Below are 15,001 nucleotides of genomic sequence, written 5' to 3' on the forward strand. Positions count from 1 at the left end.
GGGTGGCAATTCCTATACTCCTAAAATGCCCAGAATTTATTCCAAAGTAGTAAAAAGCATTGGCTGAGTCTGAAGAAAATGTTGTTACATTCTATCCTATTGTGCTTATAAAAAATTATTATACTTATATCTATATGTGCATCTAAGAATATCTATCTACAAATATATGCATGTTTATTATATTTGAAGCTAGGCAAAATACAGTACACCTAACAGTGCCTTTAATACTACCAGCTTAAAATAATTTAAAAACCAAATACAGATATTTCATTGTTTTTATTAAAAACATGAGTTTCTCAGTTACTTTCTTTATTCTGATCTCTATTAGGTCATCATTACATGGAGTTTCATTTGACATTCCTTTTGATAAAGAGAAAAGCATTCCAGCATCTACTCCAAACAGAGGAATTCCTAGATCTGTGAGCAATGAAGGCCTTACAGGAAACATCAACCGCATGCCGAAGCATTCTAGAAAAAATCTGTCCTTCAAACCAGTAAATGGAGAAGAGGAGAATCAAGATATCGAAGAGGAAAAGGACATGACACCTCTTAAAGACTCAAAGGCCAATCAGTCTCTTAATGCAAATCTAAGAAATGCCAATGAGAGCAGACACTACAGATTTCCAAATGGGGCTCTGCAAAACAGGGCAGTTCTGGATGATTTTGGCAATCAGATTGAGACACCAAGCATTGAAGAGGCTTTGCAGATCATTCATGACACTGAAAAGTCTCCCAGACTTCTCCAAACAGACCAAATTACAAATGGGTTCTTTCTTCACAATCAGGAAATGAGCATCTTGAATTCAAACATTAAACCAAATCAGACTACCCCAGACATAATCACAGACACTAAAGGTGCTCTGAGTCCTGTGACTGACAACACAGAAGTGGATACTGGAATACATGTCCCATCAGAAGATATCCCAGAGACAATGGATGAGGATTCTTCTTTGAGGGACTATACTGTAAGCATGGACTCTGACATGGAAGAGCCATCTAGATTTCTCCAGGACTATGACATGCGGGCTAGCAATCATAGAGATCAATTAAGTCCCTGTCCCAGCTCAGTAAGTACTAAATCACAGGCAGGCAGCAGTGCTTCTTCGAGCTCAGGGGTTAAAATGACCAGCTTTGCTGAGCAGAAATTCAGGAAGTTGAATCACACAGATAGTAAAAGCAGTGGAAGCAGTTCTCAGAAAACCACACCAGAAGGTTCTGAGTTGAACATCCCTCATATGGTTGCTTGGGCCCACATTCCCGAGGAGGCATCTGTTCCTCAAGGAAGAGACACTACACAACTACTGGCTTCTGAAATGGTACAGCTGAGGATGAAGCTAGAGGAAAAGAGGCGAGCCATTGAAGCACAGAAGAAGAAAGTTGAAGCTGCATTCACAAAGCAGAGGCAGAAAATGGGAAGAACAGCTTTTCTCAATGTTGTGAAAAAGAAAGGTGATGGGGTATCACCTCTCCGAGAGGAAGCAGCAGGAGCTGAAGATGAGAAGGTATTCACTGACAGCAATCAGTTGAAAGAAAAAGAAACTCAGAAATCAGATGACCAAACTAGTATGACTTCAGAATTAATAAAAGAAAACCCAGAAAATTCTCATAGCAAATGGGTAAAGTCTCCTGCTACTTCTGGGGATGCTGAAAAGCAGTGGAATTTAGCAAGCCCCTCAGAAGAAAATCTTAATGATGGAGATCTCTTAGAATATACAAAATCTATTGAAAAACTAAATTCTTCCCTACACTTTCTCCAACAAGAAATGCAACGTCTATCCCTTCAGCAGGAGATGCTGATGCAGATGAGAGAGCAGCAAGCTTGGGTTATTTCTCCTCCTCAACCTTCTCCCCAGAAGCAGATTCGGGACTTTAAGTCTTCTTCAAGGCAAGGAGGAACTCCAGCTCCTGTTGCACCTTTCTCACAGGAATCTCCTCGCTCTACCCATCAATCTCCACAATCTTCCAACCGGAAGAATGCCTCTTTTCACATTAAAATGCAAAGGACTCCTAGGCCAAATGAACTGAAAATAACACCTCTAAACCGCACCCTGACTGCCCCACGGTCTGTGGACAGTCTTCCCCGTTTGAGGAGGTTTTCTCCCAGTCAGGTTCCCATTCAGACTAGATCATTTGTTTGCTTTGGAGACGATGGTGAACATGCAAGCGAACCTCAGTTAAAGGGAAATCTTTTGAAAGAAGTCAAGCCTACAGAAGAGATAGCAAAAGAAGAAGGACCAAAATTGCCAAAACAGGGTGAGCAGAAGTTAGAGGAAAAGGAGATAAAGCCTATTGAATCTAATGTTTCTGAAGTATTATCTCAGCCTATCACAGAAACTGTCTGCCTCACCCCAAATGAAGAACAGCTAAACCAACCGGTTTTACCACCTCCAGCTCCCAAAACAGCTAACTTAATTGAAGTTTCCCTATCAGATTTGAAGCCACCAGAAAAAAGTGAGGTATCTGTTGAGAAATATGAAGGTGAGAGTGACAGAGAACAGTTTGAAGATGACCAGAAAGTGTGTTGTGGATTCTTTTTTAAGGTAAGAGAACTAGTGGATGTGTATGTCAGCTGTTAAGCTTTGTTTGAATCTTTAATTGAAACGTGGATGTTGCTAATGATTGAAGTCAGGGCAGATGGTACTGCAACTCTAAATATGAAGGCTTATCTTTTGGACTTGATTTATTTGGCATCATAAGAGTGCTGAGATTCTACCATATTGCAGTTCTGAGCATGTCAGTGTATCCCTTTCCATTCATAGTTATGGAAGAGTGCTTGGAGGTCTTGGTGAGGAAGATGCATGCTAGATTTATTTTTAACATATATTTTGGTGATCTTGATTAAACATGCTCACATCTCACCCTCACTTCCCCACCTCACTCCCAAATTTGAAAGTTTTTGAAGTACATAACAGCCTGCATTTTTAAAAATTATTCATATTTTTGAACTGCACATTGGAGAGTCTTTTTCCCCTCTCTTGGGTGGCTAAGGGAGTATAGTCTGCTGAGACTCCCTTTTGAAGTTTGTATTTGGGAGCATTCCTTGGAGACTTTTTATTAAAGAGCTGTATTCAGACAGGCTTTTAACTATAATGCATATTGTAAGACAGTGGTCTAGACTTATTTCCATCTTAGAATACCCCAAAATTTTGTATCATGTATCTAGATGGACCTAGCTTGTCTGGAAGCATTCCTCAGTTCTAACAAAACACCTGGCTTGCTCAGAAGTTGCTTTTATATGGCACATAATTATTGGGGTTTGTGATAATTACCTTCATGTTCATACATGTAGACTCTTCTAAAGCTGAAAGAAGTATGCTATTTGGGATCTGACTCAAAACTAAAATATCTCACTTAGCAAGTTTTCTTATCAGTGTTGAATTTTGTTTGACTCAGGAAGGAAAAATTCCATTATGAAGCTTTTAATAGTCTTAAGAAAAATCTTCAAAAATAAACTTATTCCAAATACTGCAAGGCTATGTTAGGATACCCAGTGTACAGAATTAAGTGTCCAATGACTTGGCAAAATCAGTTGCTGAATTTAGAGATCTTAATATTTTTGGTTCTATTCCTTCAAAAATGGTTGCTAGGATGATCAAAAGGCAGAAAATGATATGGCAATGAAACGAGCAGCATTGTTGGAGAAGCGTTTGAGAAGGGAAAGAGAGACTTTGCTTCGAAAGCAGCAGCTGGAAGCAGAACTGGAACATAAGAAGGAAGAGACCAGGTAGGTAAAACTACATGTTCTGATCCAAATAATCAGTAATGGTGAACATAAAAATGTCTGGTTTAGTTAAAAGTGTAACCTGCATGTCAAAAAAATTGCATCTTAATATCCAAGTTATTTACTGCTATTATTTTATTATGTATTATTATTTTGTTTTACTGCTACTATGTTATTTACTGCTGTTATTTACTGATCCAGATGTGCAGAGGAGCCCAGCTGTCCCTGCAGGACAGCAGGTGGCATCAGTCCGTAGCTCTCTCAGGCTGGTTCAGAGCACGGTTCTGAGGCAGCCTGTAACCCTCAGGGTTCTTTCTGCACAAATGCACAATGTTCACTAAGTTACAGCAATGAAGCTCATAAACCTGCATTTGGTTTTATTAGTAGCAATATCCCAAAAAGTTTAAACTCTCTGACAATTGTGAAAAAATTTAAAAGCAATTGCCTCTTACTGGTGTTTAAGAATGTTGAAGTTCCAAAAATCTGATGCTAGTGTTGTACTCACTGTGCTAGCTGAAACATCTTATTTGAAAAGTTTCTACTGCTGACTTTTTTTGGTAATTTTTTAGACGCAGAACAGAAGAAGAACGTCAGAAGAAGGAGGATGAACGAGCACGGCGAGAATTCATTAAGCAGGAATATATGAGAAGGAAACAACTCAAGCTTATGGAAGACATGGATACTGTCATAAAGCCACGTTCCCTCTCAATCAAACAGAAAAAGCCACGTCCAAAATCTATTCATAGAGACCATATTGAATCACCTAAGACACCAATCAAAGGTCCACCAGGTAACAAATGTTTATGTGGAAAAAGAGTCTGTTCATGCTAAAACACCAGCTTGGGTTTTGGTCCTAACAAGCACGTGAGTTTGAGTGTCTTGTGCTAAATTGAAACTGCTCATGTCCAAACTGGAAAGCAAAATTTGGCATAGAAACAGAAAGATGAATGTCACTTACCTGCTATGCATGCATGCATATGTCAACAAACAAAAGCATTAACTCTGAAAACCCAGTGGAGGACGAATGTGTTGCAAGTTTCATGCACACCCATGTTTACTTCACTAATCTCTTCTTGCACCTGTAGAGCTAAGAATGAATAAAAGTTGGGAGATAAGGGATCAATAAATAAAATGGTGACCATAAGGTAACAATACTTAAACTCACACAATATGGACAAAATTAAAGTCTGAAAGTTACTTTTATATTTCATGGGTTTTTTTCTATTTTGCTCACCAGCAGCATGTACAGGTACACTATAGCAACACTAACCATGTGGAATAACTCTGCATTCTTTTAAATACAAAAGAACTTGCAGTAATGGCTGGAAGAAGTATTGTCAGTTTACAGTTAGAAAAAATAATGAGATGGCTCAGTGATCCTTTTTGTTACAGCCTCCTCTATCCTTGTTGTGCTACATTTTCTCTGACTGCTTCCCTCTGTCTTCCATTGTAATTTAGAGTATTTCTTTAACACCTTCCAAGAAAAGCTTTAAATTAAGTCTCTTAAGCTCTCTTTCAAGAGGACTTATTAACTTTAATTGCATTCATTGATTTGCATAGTGCCAATATTCCCATGTCCATGCTTCCCATTAGTGCTCATCCTGAGCCCATTCCCAGTGGCTGCCAAAGACTGGGTGTCAGCAAGTGTTTACATGAAGTACAGCACATATGCATGCAGGCATATCATGGATGGGTGTTAGTCCCATGTAGAAAAGCTCTTACTGACTTTCAGATGCTGGTGTTGGTCTGATGAACAGACTCTCCTACTTGCATAGGTTTATAAGCTTTAACTTTGTTTTTATCCAGGTTCACAGCTTTATCGTGTTTTTTCAGTATCTAGTCTTTCATTGGCATCGCTGAATACAGGGGACAATGAGAGTGTGCAGTCAGGCAAGAGAACACCAAGGTAAAGCTAAAATAACCATTTCATTTAATGAAATTTCCTAATCAGCTATGTAAAACCAGCATGAATTTTTCAAAGGTTATGTATATTGTGTACTCTGAGAACAGGTATGTTTTCCTCATTTGAGATGTGGATAGTTTCCACGGTCAGACATTTGGGAACCAAGCCATTATAATTTGTTTTGCAAATTTTACCAAGTAAACCAGTTGGGCAGGTATAAATGAGGTCAAAACAAAATGCTGTTCACACAGCCTCTTTAATTCACCTGTTTGTATCTAAGTCTCAAACTGTGGATATTTTACTAAACCTGTATGCTGTGTGCAACTACATAGCTGCTTTTCTTTTTTTAACATAGATGTTTCTTTTCTGTCTGGTTTTTTTTTTGTTGGCAGTTGTACAGGGAATTACTGAATGCTCACAAGGACTTCAGCCTTTTACAAACACCAGAATTTATTTTGCATTAAAAACCATCTGAAAACAACAGAAAAAAATTAAAAATTTTTAATACAAGACCCGTATTATCATTCAGAGGAAAATTACTATTTCTGTAAACTACTTGATAGTACTCAGGCACATCCTATTTTCTTTGTATAAAAAAAAGTAGGGAAGGAAGGTAAACTAGGAGAAGGGGGTTAAGGACCACTACATATGATGATACTGCATGTCATGTCTTCATGGCCACTACACATTATTCCTCAGCTCTGACAAACCTGCAGCTGGCTTCAGTTGACTTCTCAATTACCTTGATGTCTCAAGAACAGACTTTCCAGTTATTACATAAGAAACTTTCTTAAATGACCCAATTAGCCTAATATTTCTTGTCATCTCTTAAAAATTAACAGTTTTAATTGAGAGGGAGATTTCTTCCAGCTATATTAGCTATTACAAAAGGCTTGATGTTGCTCACCTACATAGGTTTTGCAAAGACCCCTGTGTACGGAGATAGAGTTTTACAGTGCTGTACTGTGCTTGTAATGAGCAGAAAATATTCCTCAGACTTTGGGTTTCTTTAGGGGATTGAGACTTTTAAAACACAATAAAAGCAACAGAGTTGAAAGAATTTTCAGTATCTTTCCGAACCCATATTGTCATCTTGTCTTCACATCACCATTGTTTTTGATGATCCCAGAGAATCTCATTGATACATTTGTCACCTTCTTCATGCAAGTGCTAATCACAAAAGGTGTAGGATATATTATAAATTGAATTTTCATCTGTTGCTGGTTTTACTGAAAATGAGCATAACACACAAATTTTGATATGATACCACTTTTTTCCTTATTCTGTGCTGTTTTCTCACTTAGAAAACTTTCATTCCAAGCTGCAAATTTGACTGGTTTTTGCAGTAGCCACAATCAAAAATATTTTATGTGTCTTGTAATAATTTAAGAAAAGTTGGCAACTTGTTTAGACCTTTAAATGCAAAATTCTCCACATTTGAGTGCAGCCTGAAGAATTACAACACCAGAAGTTATTGCTTGTGAAAACAAAACCTAGAAGGGAAATTATTTTGCTTTCTTAAATACAGCAGTTCTCACTGACAGTTGTTGCAGTCATAAGTAGAAATTAACTAAATTTTTACTTCATATTCATCATACTGTGAAGAACTGCTTTGTTCACTACATCAGGCAATATTGGTTTGCCAGTACATGTTAAAAGTAACACGAATTTCCACTCAGTAATTCTATTCCACAACCAAGATCATCTGTTAGGTTTCTGTCCCTCAGATGTAACCCAAAAATTAATATATACTTCACCTAAAGACCAACTTCCTGCATCACTCAAAACGCACCAAATATTGTGCATTTAGGTTTATAGTTTATAATTCAGATCATTGTGTTCTACCTTGCCTTCTTTTCATATCAGAAGGCTTCCCAGCTGAACTTTGTGAATTTTTTTAATAGATTTTAAAACTAATGTTTAGGTCTGAATCTGTGGAAGGATTTTTATCTCCAAGTCGCTGTGGTAGTCGTAATGGAGAAAAAGATTGGGAAAATGCATCTACAACTTCTTCAGTTGCCTCTGCTACAGAGTACACAGGTCAGTGACAACAACAGTCAGAAAAGTACCTGCCTACTAGTGCTTCTATGCATGAAAAGTTTTCAGTTACCTTGATTTGGCTTCCTAAAACTTGATTAAAGTAGAGGGTAATAATACATGGTTAACATTTTAAATCCAAAATAAAAGTACTGACTCTCTGCATTTGTGATGACCACAATAAATGGCAGTCAGTCTCAGATCAGCACATGGGCTCACACATCATTCTGTACTTCAGGAGTGTCTCTAGCAAGGCACAGTGTGTTGATATTTCAACTCAGTTCAAAAACCAAATTGAAACAGCAAGAAATCTTAGCAATGCAAATATAAATATTCTGCACTATTTGTTTCCTAACAGATCATTTGTTGTTTATTAAGAACTTTAGGATTAAACTACTAATTCTTTATTTTATTATGATTCAAATAATAACGGTATTTTCCTCCCTCTTCTCTAACTATACCACACATGATACTGCCAAGACCTTGCATCATCAGGATTATAAAAGCTCCACTTTTGCCAACCTAATATCACTTTCTTTGTGAGAACAGTGGCATAAAGTTAGATACTTTCTAGGTTTGTTTTTTTTTTTTTCCCCAAAGCTTAGACCAAGTGAGATTTAATCTTAAATTTAATTGATCCTTGTACATTATATTCCTAATTGGTGCTCATGTGTTGGGTTTTTTTAAATGGTCTTGACCCAAGTACACACACGTCAGAAATTAAAACAGGAGATTTCTCCTTCAACCAGCTGAATCATTTTACAGACAGAACAACCTGTCAAATGCAAGGCCAGATCTTTCATCCCTGGTTTTGGGTAAAACATTTCTGGAATTCCAAAGAGGACAAGCAGCAGTTACTCTAAGCATTGCATATGCATCATTGTTATACCTTGCTGCCTTGAAATCACAGGTCTAGAAAAAGAAAGACTTTGCTTCTCCTGGTTAGAATTTCTCTACTGGTTGAATTTTTGTTAGAAAAAGCAAAATGGTTTGCTGTTCATAGAAAAGGTCTTCTGAGAGAAAAAATACTTACCAGGGCTGCCAATAATAATGATTTAATAATGATACATTTGTAAGTAAATTCAAGGACAGCTGAATGACATTTTACTTGTTTGTGAAATCTGTGGTCTCTAACCTTATTCTGTATTATTCCCAGATTTGTTTCTATGCATGTAAAAGTTCCACACCAGAAGTGCTTCACAGCATTCAAAGTAACTCTTGGTTTGGTGACTGATTAATTTAGTTTACTTGTCATTCCTTTTGCATAGGACCAAAGCTCTTCAAAGAACCCAGTGCTAAATCCAATAAGTATATAATTCAGAATGCACTGGCACATTGCTGCCTGGCTGGAAAAGTAAATGAAGGTCAAAAGAAAAAGATCCTGGAGGTAAGAGTATTTTTCCCCTAAAAGCATAAACACCTATGTGCATTATGGAGACTCTAAAGCATAAATGCAGATACTGAATGGAAAACTTGGAGATTATGGCAGCAATCGGTGAAGGGTTGGAGTAACTTCTGTGATTTGCTTCCTGTATGGGCAGAAAGGTTCTCTCCTGCTGTAGGAACGAGAGTTGTTACTTTGTACATGCAGCATAGGAAGCTGAATTAATTCACGTTTAATTAATGGTAATCTCTTGTTTTATGAGGGAGCTTCAATATAGGCTTTCATCATTTGTTCCCAAAGTTTTTTTTTTCCCTTTTACATAGCAATCCTCAGATTGGGAACTTTAGAATTGAAACACAGCACCCTCATGAACAGAAAGAATTTAAATACATCCCTTCTAGGCTCTTCTCCAGTTTCCAACCAGTAGTGCAAATTCAGGACTTTCTACTACAGGAAGGTGCCTTCCAGTCTTCTCTATTAAATTGCTATAAACCTTTCTGAAGATGGACAAATATTCTAAGACCTTGGGGACGATGTGTTTCCAGACAAAAGGAGTAAGATTGTCTGAGCCTTGAAGGTGTGGCAGGACTGTTCCATTTACCAGCTATGACAAATACAACAGATTAACTGATACCAAACCTCAAAGACACTTGGAATCCAGACTGAATTTCTTTTCTGGAATAAACTTCACAGCAGTATTTCTTGCCCTTTCTTCTCTTCGTAATCCTTCTGAATCCATGTCCAAATGCTGATTTCTCTGTCTTTCCAAACACTTTTTGGAAATACTAAGTCAGGAATCAGGATGTTCTCCTGCAGTTTAAGTAACTGGGAGCAAAATGACCCTCAGAAAAAAAAAAAAAAAACAGCTGCAAAAATGTCAGGCTTAACTCTAGGATGAAGCAAGCATAGAAGCTCTATGTGTTGAGGGCATGTGTCCCATAGAAGGTCTGTTAGGTGGAATAGGAATCTGAAGATTTCAGCTAATAAAAATTTTTTGTTCAATACATTTCAACTGACTTCATGATTTGACCAAGCTTGAGTGGATTTAGGGATGACTGAAATTCCATTTTAGCACCAGAGGATCTTTCAGATGTATTGAGTCTCGTGTCAAGTTTCCTGTTCCCAAACTTGCAAGCGTTAGACCAGCTTGATGAAATGGATGATGAAAATAATTTTTACTTGGTCTACAAAAAGACTTTTGGGATGTCTGTTCCTGAGGTAAACAACTAAACAAGCATAGCTGAAATTGTCTAAATAAATTAGGTTTTGGTTGAGATGGATATTTACCCTATCAAAATTCAGACAGGTGAAGCTTAGCAAATTCTAATGATTGAAAATAAGGTCTTTTAGTAGACAGAGTTAGACATAAGTTTCAGCTCTGGTAGAAAACAGATTCAAAGTGAAATCTGATTAATTGAAATGTTTTCTAATTACAATGCAGAATTCATATTCTAAATGTTTTTCTTTCTTTCTTTCTTTCTTTCTTTTTAAGGAAATGGAAAAATCTGATGCCAATAATTTCCTAATCTTGTTCCGGGATTCAGGCTGCCAGTTCAGATCTCTGTATACGTACTGCCCTGATACAGAAGAAATCAATAAATTAACAGGAATAGGTCCCAAATCTATCACAAAGAAAATGATAGAAGGACTGTATAAATACAACTCTGACAGGAAGCAATTTAGCCACATACCTGCCAAAACTTTGTCTGCCAGTGTTGATGCAATTACCATTCACAGCCATTTGTGGCAAACCAAGAGACCAGTAACTCCTAAGAAACTCTTACCCACCAAGGCATAGTAGATGGGAAAAAATTTGCTTGAGACAATTATGATAAACTTGCACTTCATGTTTACTGCCTATAGGAAATAGATTTCTAGTTGCCAACAAGACTCTTAGAACTTAAAACTGGACACCGAGTTCTATTATCATGTCCAACTGGAATGTAAACAGTGTTTAGGAGTGCAGAAGATTAACTCTTAGATGAATAATTATGAGTGATTACAGAAATGTTTGACTTGTGTGGAGATTTTTATGTGCTAATGCAACATATAGAGTATATTTGCTCTGTATTTTGATTAGATACACTGAAGCACTGAATGTTCCTCTTTAGTGACTCAAACTACATTTTTTACATCTGTTGCCTTATATGTTTGTATTTGTGCTTGTCTTGAAATATTTTTCTTTCACTAAAGAAAAACTTCTTAATATTCCCAATGCCATCGAACTTTGCATACTGACTTAGAGTAAAGACTAAATGATAAATTGTACATCACTGAGTAACAGCTGAATGGGTCTGTTCTCCAAGATCCTTACTGTGTGCTGTAACAAAATCAAGATTCATTCCCCTGTGTATTTATAATTATTTTTCAATTAAATAGTACTGATTTGCTTATAAACTGAACAGTAAAGGAAAAACCTTTGAACTGCTTGAAGTTTCCTTCAAATGAATTATTTAACAACTCAGGGTAAAGGTGGTGCAATTTATTTCTGTTTCAGTAAGTTGCCATCTGAGATGTAATGATTGACCATGTGCATGTTCATAACACCAGTAAAATTCAAAGTAAAAAGATCTGGTAGGTCTCTGAAATGGTTTAAGCAAGTGTGCATTTATTGCTTTGCACTGTTCCAGCTGGAGAGAGAGCACACGGTCAGCTCCTGCTTCTTCAAGGAAGGAATAGGAACTCATGAAACATTCAGAACTAGATCCCTGATGTTGCCTAAGAGAGCACGAAATATACAGAAGAATCACAGAATTCACTGAGTCACACATCTTTGAGAATTTGTGCATCTAATTCCCATTGATTTTAAGATCCAGGCCAGATCTGCCAACTCAGACTTGAATCAGTTTTCTAGGGAACAGACATCTGCTAAGAATTTTCAGTGTGTCTTTGTAAATTGTTTTCTTGACACTAACAGGTGATGTCTTGTGACACAATTTTTAAGTACATATGGAAAAAAAAGCCTAACTGACATTTCAGTAAATCTATAACATGACCATTTGCAAAAGCAAACTCTAGGCATATTTCAGTATTATTTATAAAGGGCTGCATTTTATTTCAAAACAGTGTTTGATTATTTTATAAATCACTATCCCATTTCAGTGTTTGTTTCTCTTATAATTTGCTTTTAACATAGCACTGTTCTGGAGAAAAAAAAAAAACACAAACTTGAAGCCTCCCCTAAATCTGTGGCTTTTTGATAACATCATACACCAGAGAATTTGTTGGTGGGAGGGAAATCTTATTCTCAGGAAAAGACTTGAATGATTTGTGATTCTGTTCTGTTTCAGTGTTGTGACAACTCCATTCACATAAGACAGTGTTGTTCTGTGAGTATGTAGTCCATTCATTTTCACAGGAGACTAAAATGATGTTCATATTTCTCTCAGTAAACTGCTTCGAGAGAAACTGCCTCACTACTATGATGTGCTCATTTACTTAAAGAAAAGATGCACAGGAATGAGATGTCATTAAGCAGTTTAGAACAGTACTTTTTAAAATCATTATAAGGCCTTAGGCATCAGTGCATCTGGATTATAAATTTTCTCAAAAATGCTGTCAGTTTACTGTAATTTATGTTCTTATATTTATGTATATTTGTTAAAACTGTAAAAAAAAAAAGAAAAAACACTTTAAAATACATGTTTAATATGTATGTGGCTCAAAACTATTTGTGGTTAGGTTAAACTGATTCCTACTGTTTGCATGTATATCACCAGGATATGTAACTCTTATATTTCAAGTGTATACATATTGTGTATATAGGATATAAATAATATTAAAAATGGGGAAAGAGGGTTTGCACATTCTGCCTGTTAGACACTTCCTACAGATACCATTGTAGGAACATCCTGAATAACAATATGAAACTGTGTATAATATACAGTGGAGGAGGTTGGAATTAACTGACACACATATGGTGAATAACTTCAAAAGAAGTTTTATCATGGGAGGCTTTTTATTTCTAAAATCTGTTCTATGATTTAACTGAAGATTTGCAACACCATAAAGACACACGCATCAACCTAAACAAAGTGAGCTTAAATATATGACAGGAATTCTTTGAGTAATTTTAAATATGTCTGAATGTATTATGAAATTTGCATTTGTCAACAGGTTAAAGATTTGTGCAATGTCTAAAAGTAGAATGTGAATAATGCCGTTGAAAATTTCATTGCTCGCAGTATAAGGTTTTACTTAATACAGGAAAAGTAAAGCTAGAGATGCTTTTCCTTTTTAAGCCTGCAAATTTTCTAATTACAGTGGATCTTTGGTTGGGATCATGTTTAAAAAAATGAAGAAAAAAAAAAAAAAAGAAGGAAAGCTTTCCATAAAGGCCAGTATTTATCACTGACCTTTCCAGAACACACTGGTGCTTTCATCCAGGGGTATTATTATTGTTGCTACGACTGAATTGCCAAACTCTCGTCTTAGTTTTTGGAGCAAAATTTCATCTTCTAACAGTCATAACAGCTACTGATTTTTTTTTTAATGTTAGTATGACTGTTAGTTTTTATTATTTGGCTGTTTAAAGCCAAATTCAGCTATTTAATTATGATTTATTGGGCACTGTTGAAAAATGTACAGTGTATTGTGTGCTTACTTGTCCACTTCTATGGAGCATAGCTTCCATATTTTTTTCAAATGCTGTGCTGTAAAATATTGTCATTGCTACTAATGTGGTACAGTGTAGTTTTTTCCTTTCCTTTAAATAAAAGCATGGCACCAAAATAACATTTTTTTTTGTTTTCTTGCTTACCTCTAAATGTAAACTAAAATTATAAAATGTTCACATTCATGTTTAAATTTTGTTTCTTCTCATATTTCAGCAGTGTGGAAATTGTAGGAAATATGCACTATTACAATTTCTTCTTTTGTTTCCTATCTTTGGTCATACTTCCATAGATAATCTAGATTTCTGATGTTATCAGAGGAAGGCTATTGAATAATTGAATAGGCTTCATACTTCATTTGTGAGGACAACAAAGTGTTACCCTGTTCTCTTCAGAAGTGAATTTTACAATTTCAAGTCATCTGATAAACTTCTGGGCTCTGGTTAGCTTCCATTTCTCCAAAACCATAGAAACTTACTGATCAGGTTAAAAGATTTACTTCAGACTGAAAGGTTGTCAAGGTGAACTGAACTCTTATCTTTATCAGGTCCCTGTATTATAAACCATGTGTGTTACTTTCAGTGGAATAGTTTGTACTTGCTAGTGATGCTGTCTTGAATAGAAACACTATAAAAAATGAGGGGCCTCTTCCAGATTTGTAAATTAATCATTTTTCCAGTCCAAATCATGTCTTTTTTGGAGTTTTGTGTTGTCCTGTTAGGCTGCAGAGTAAGAGCAAGGACTTCCTTAACGTGGCCATGACATCCCTGCACTGTCAACAGGCAGATCGAATTGCTGGGCTAACTTACACAGATAAAGAATCTCAGAGCTGCAGAGCTGTTTCAAGGGTAACTTCAAGAATACCAGCAATCTGACAGTAGAGCTTTTAATGCTGAATTGAAAGCTACTCTTGAAGAAAATTAATAGCTTTCCTTCCTCCCCCAGGAAACTGGTTATTTTTCAGGCAGTGCAGTCAGTTCCCTGTACAGCATCACAAACAGGCTGACACAAGCCAGGAATTATATTGGAACACACACACAGAGTTGCACCCAGTAAAGCTATTTTTTTCAGTGGTAAGTCCAGCTCAAAATTTTCATCTAAAAACAGCCTTTGTACAGATGTGCTTTAGAACAGACTTTGTTTTTCCTGTATTTTGGCAAATAACAGCATCCTCGAGAAACTTCAGCTTATACCCTGGTTAAATTGACATAACGTGACTGTGTTGTTTGCCTGAATTTTTACACAATTTCTGATTCAAAATTTGTGCTGCTGTGGGATCCAGTGTAGAGAGTTATGCTTGGAACAGAAGGTTTCAGATCGAGCACCACACAAATGTGATGCAA

The 15,001-nt window shown here is 36.4% G+C and overlaps 1 protein-coding gene across 4 annotated transcripts in view; it reads left to right on the plus strand.

The window, feature by feature from the left end:
* CAMSAP2 (calmodulin regulated spectrin associated protein family member 2) overlaps window positions 1-12,357 on the plus strand; it is an 80,605-nt gene extending 68,248 nt beyond the window's left edge. For all 4 annotated transcript variants that reach the window (XM_062497370.1, XM_062497371.1, XM_062497368.1 and 1 more), the window contains 7 exons: window positions 329-2,540; window positions 3,588-3,724; window positions 4,291-4,511; window positions 5,555-5,627; window positions 7,549-7,664; window positions 8,930-9,048; window positions 10,538-12,357. In XM_062497370.1, the coding sequence (XP_062353354.1) occupies window positions 329-2,540; window positions 3,588-3,724; window positions 4,291-4,511; window positions 5,555-5,627; window positions 7,549-7,664; window positions 8,930-9,048; window positions 10,538-10,843 (3,184 nt within the window). In that variant the 3' untranslated portion in view covers window positions 10,844-12,357. The remainder of the gene's footprint in view (window positions 1-328; window positions 2,541-3,587; window positions 3,725-4,290; window positions 4,512-5,554; window positions 5,628-7,548; window positions 7,665-8,929; window positions 9,049-10,537) is intronic.
* The last annotated feature ends 2,644 nt before the right edge of the window (window positions 12,358-15,001 follow it).

This window comes from Cinclus cinclus, chromosome 8 (genome assembly GCF_963662255.1).
Source record: "Cinclus cinclus chromosome 8, bCinCin1.1, whole genome shotgun sequence".
NCBI classification, from domain to species: Eukaryota; Metazoa; Chordata; class Aves; order Passeriformes; family Cinclidae; genus Cinclus; species Cinclus cinclus.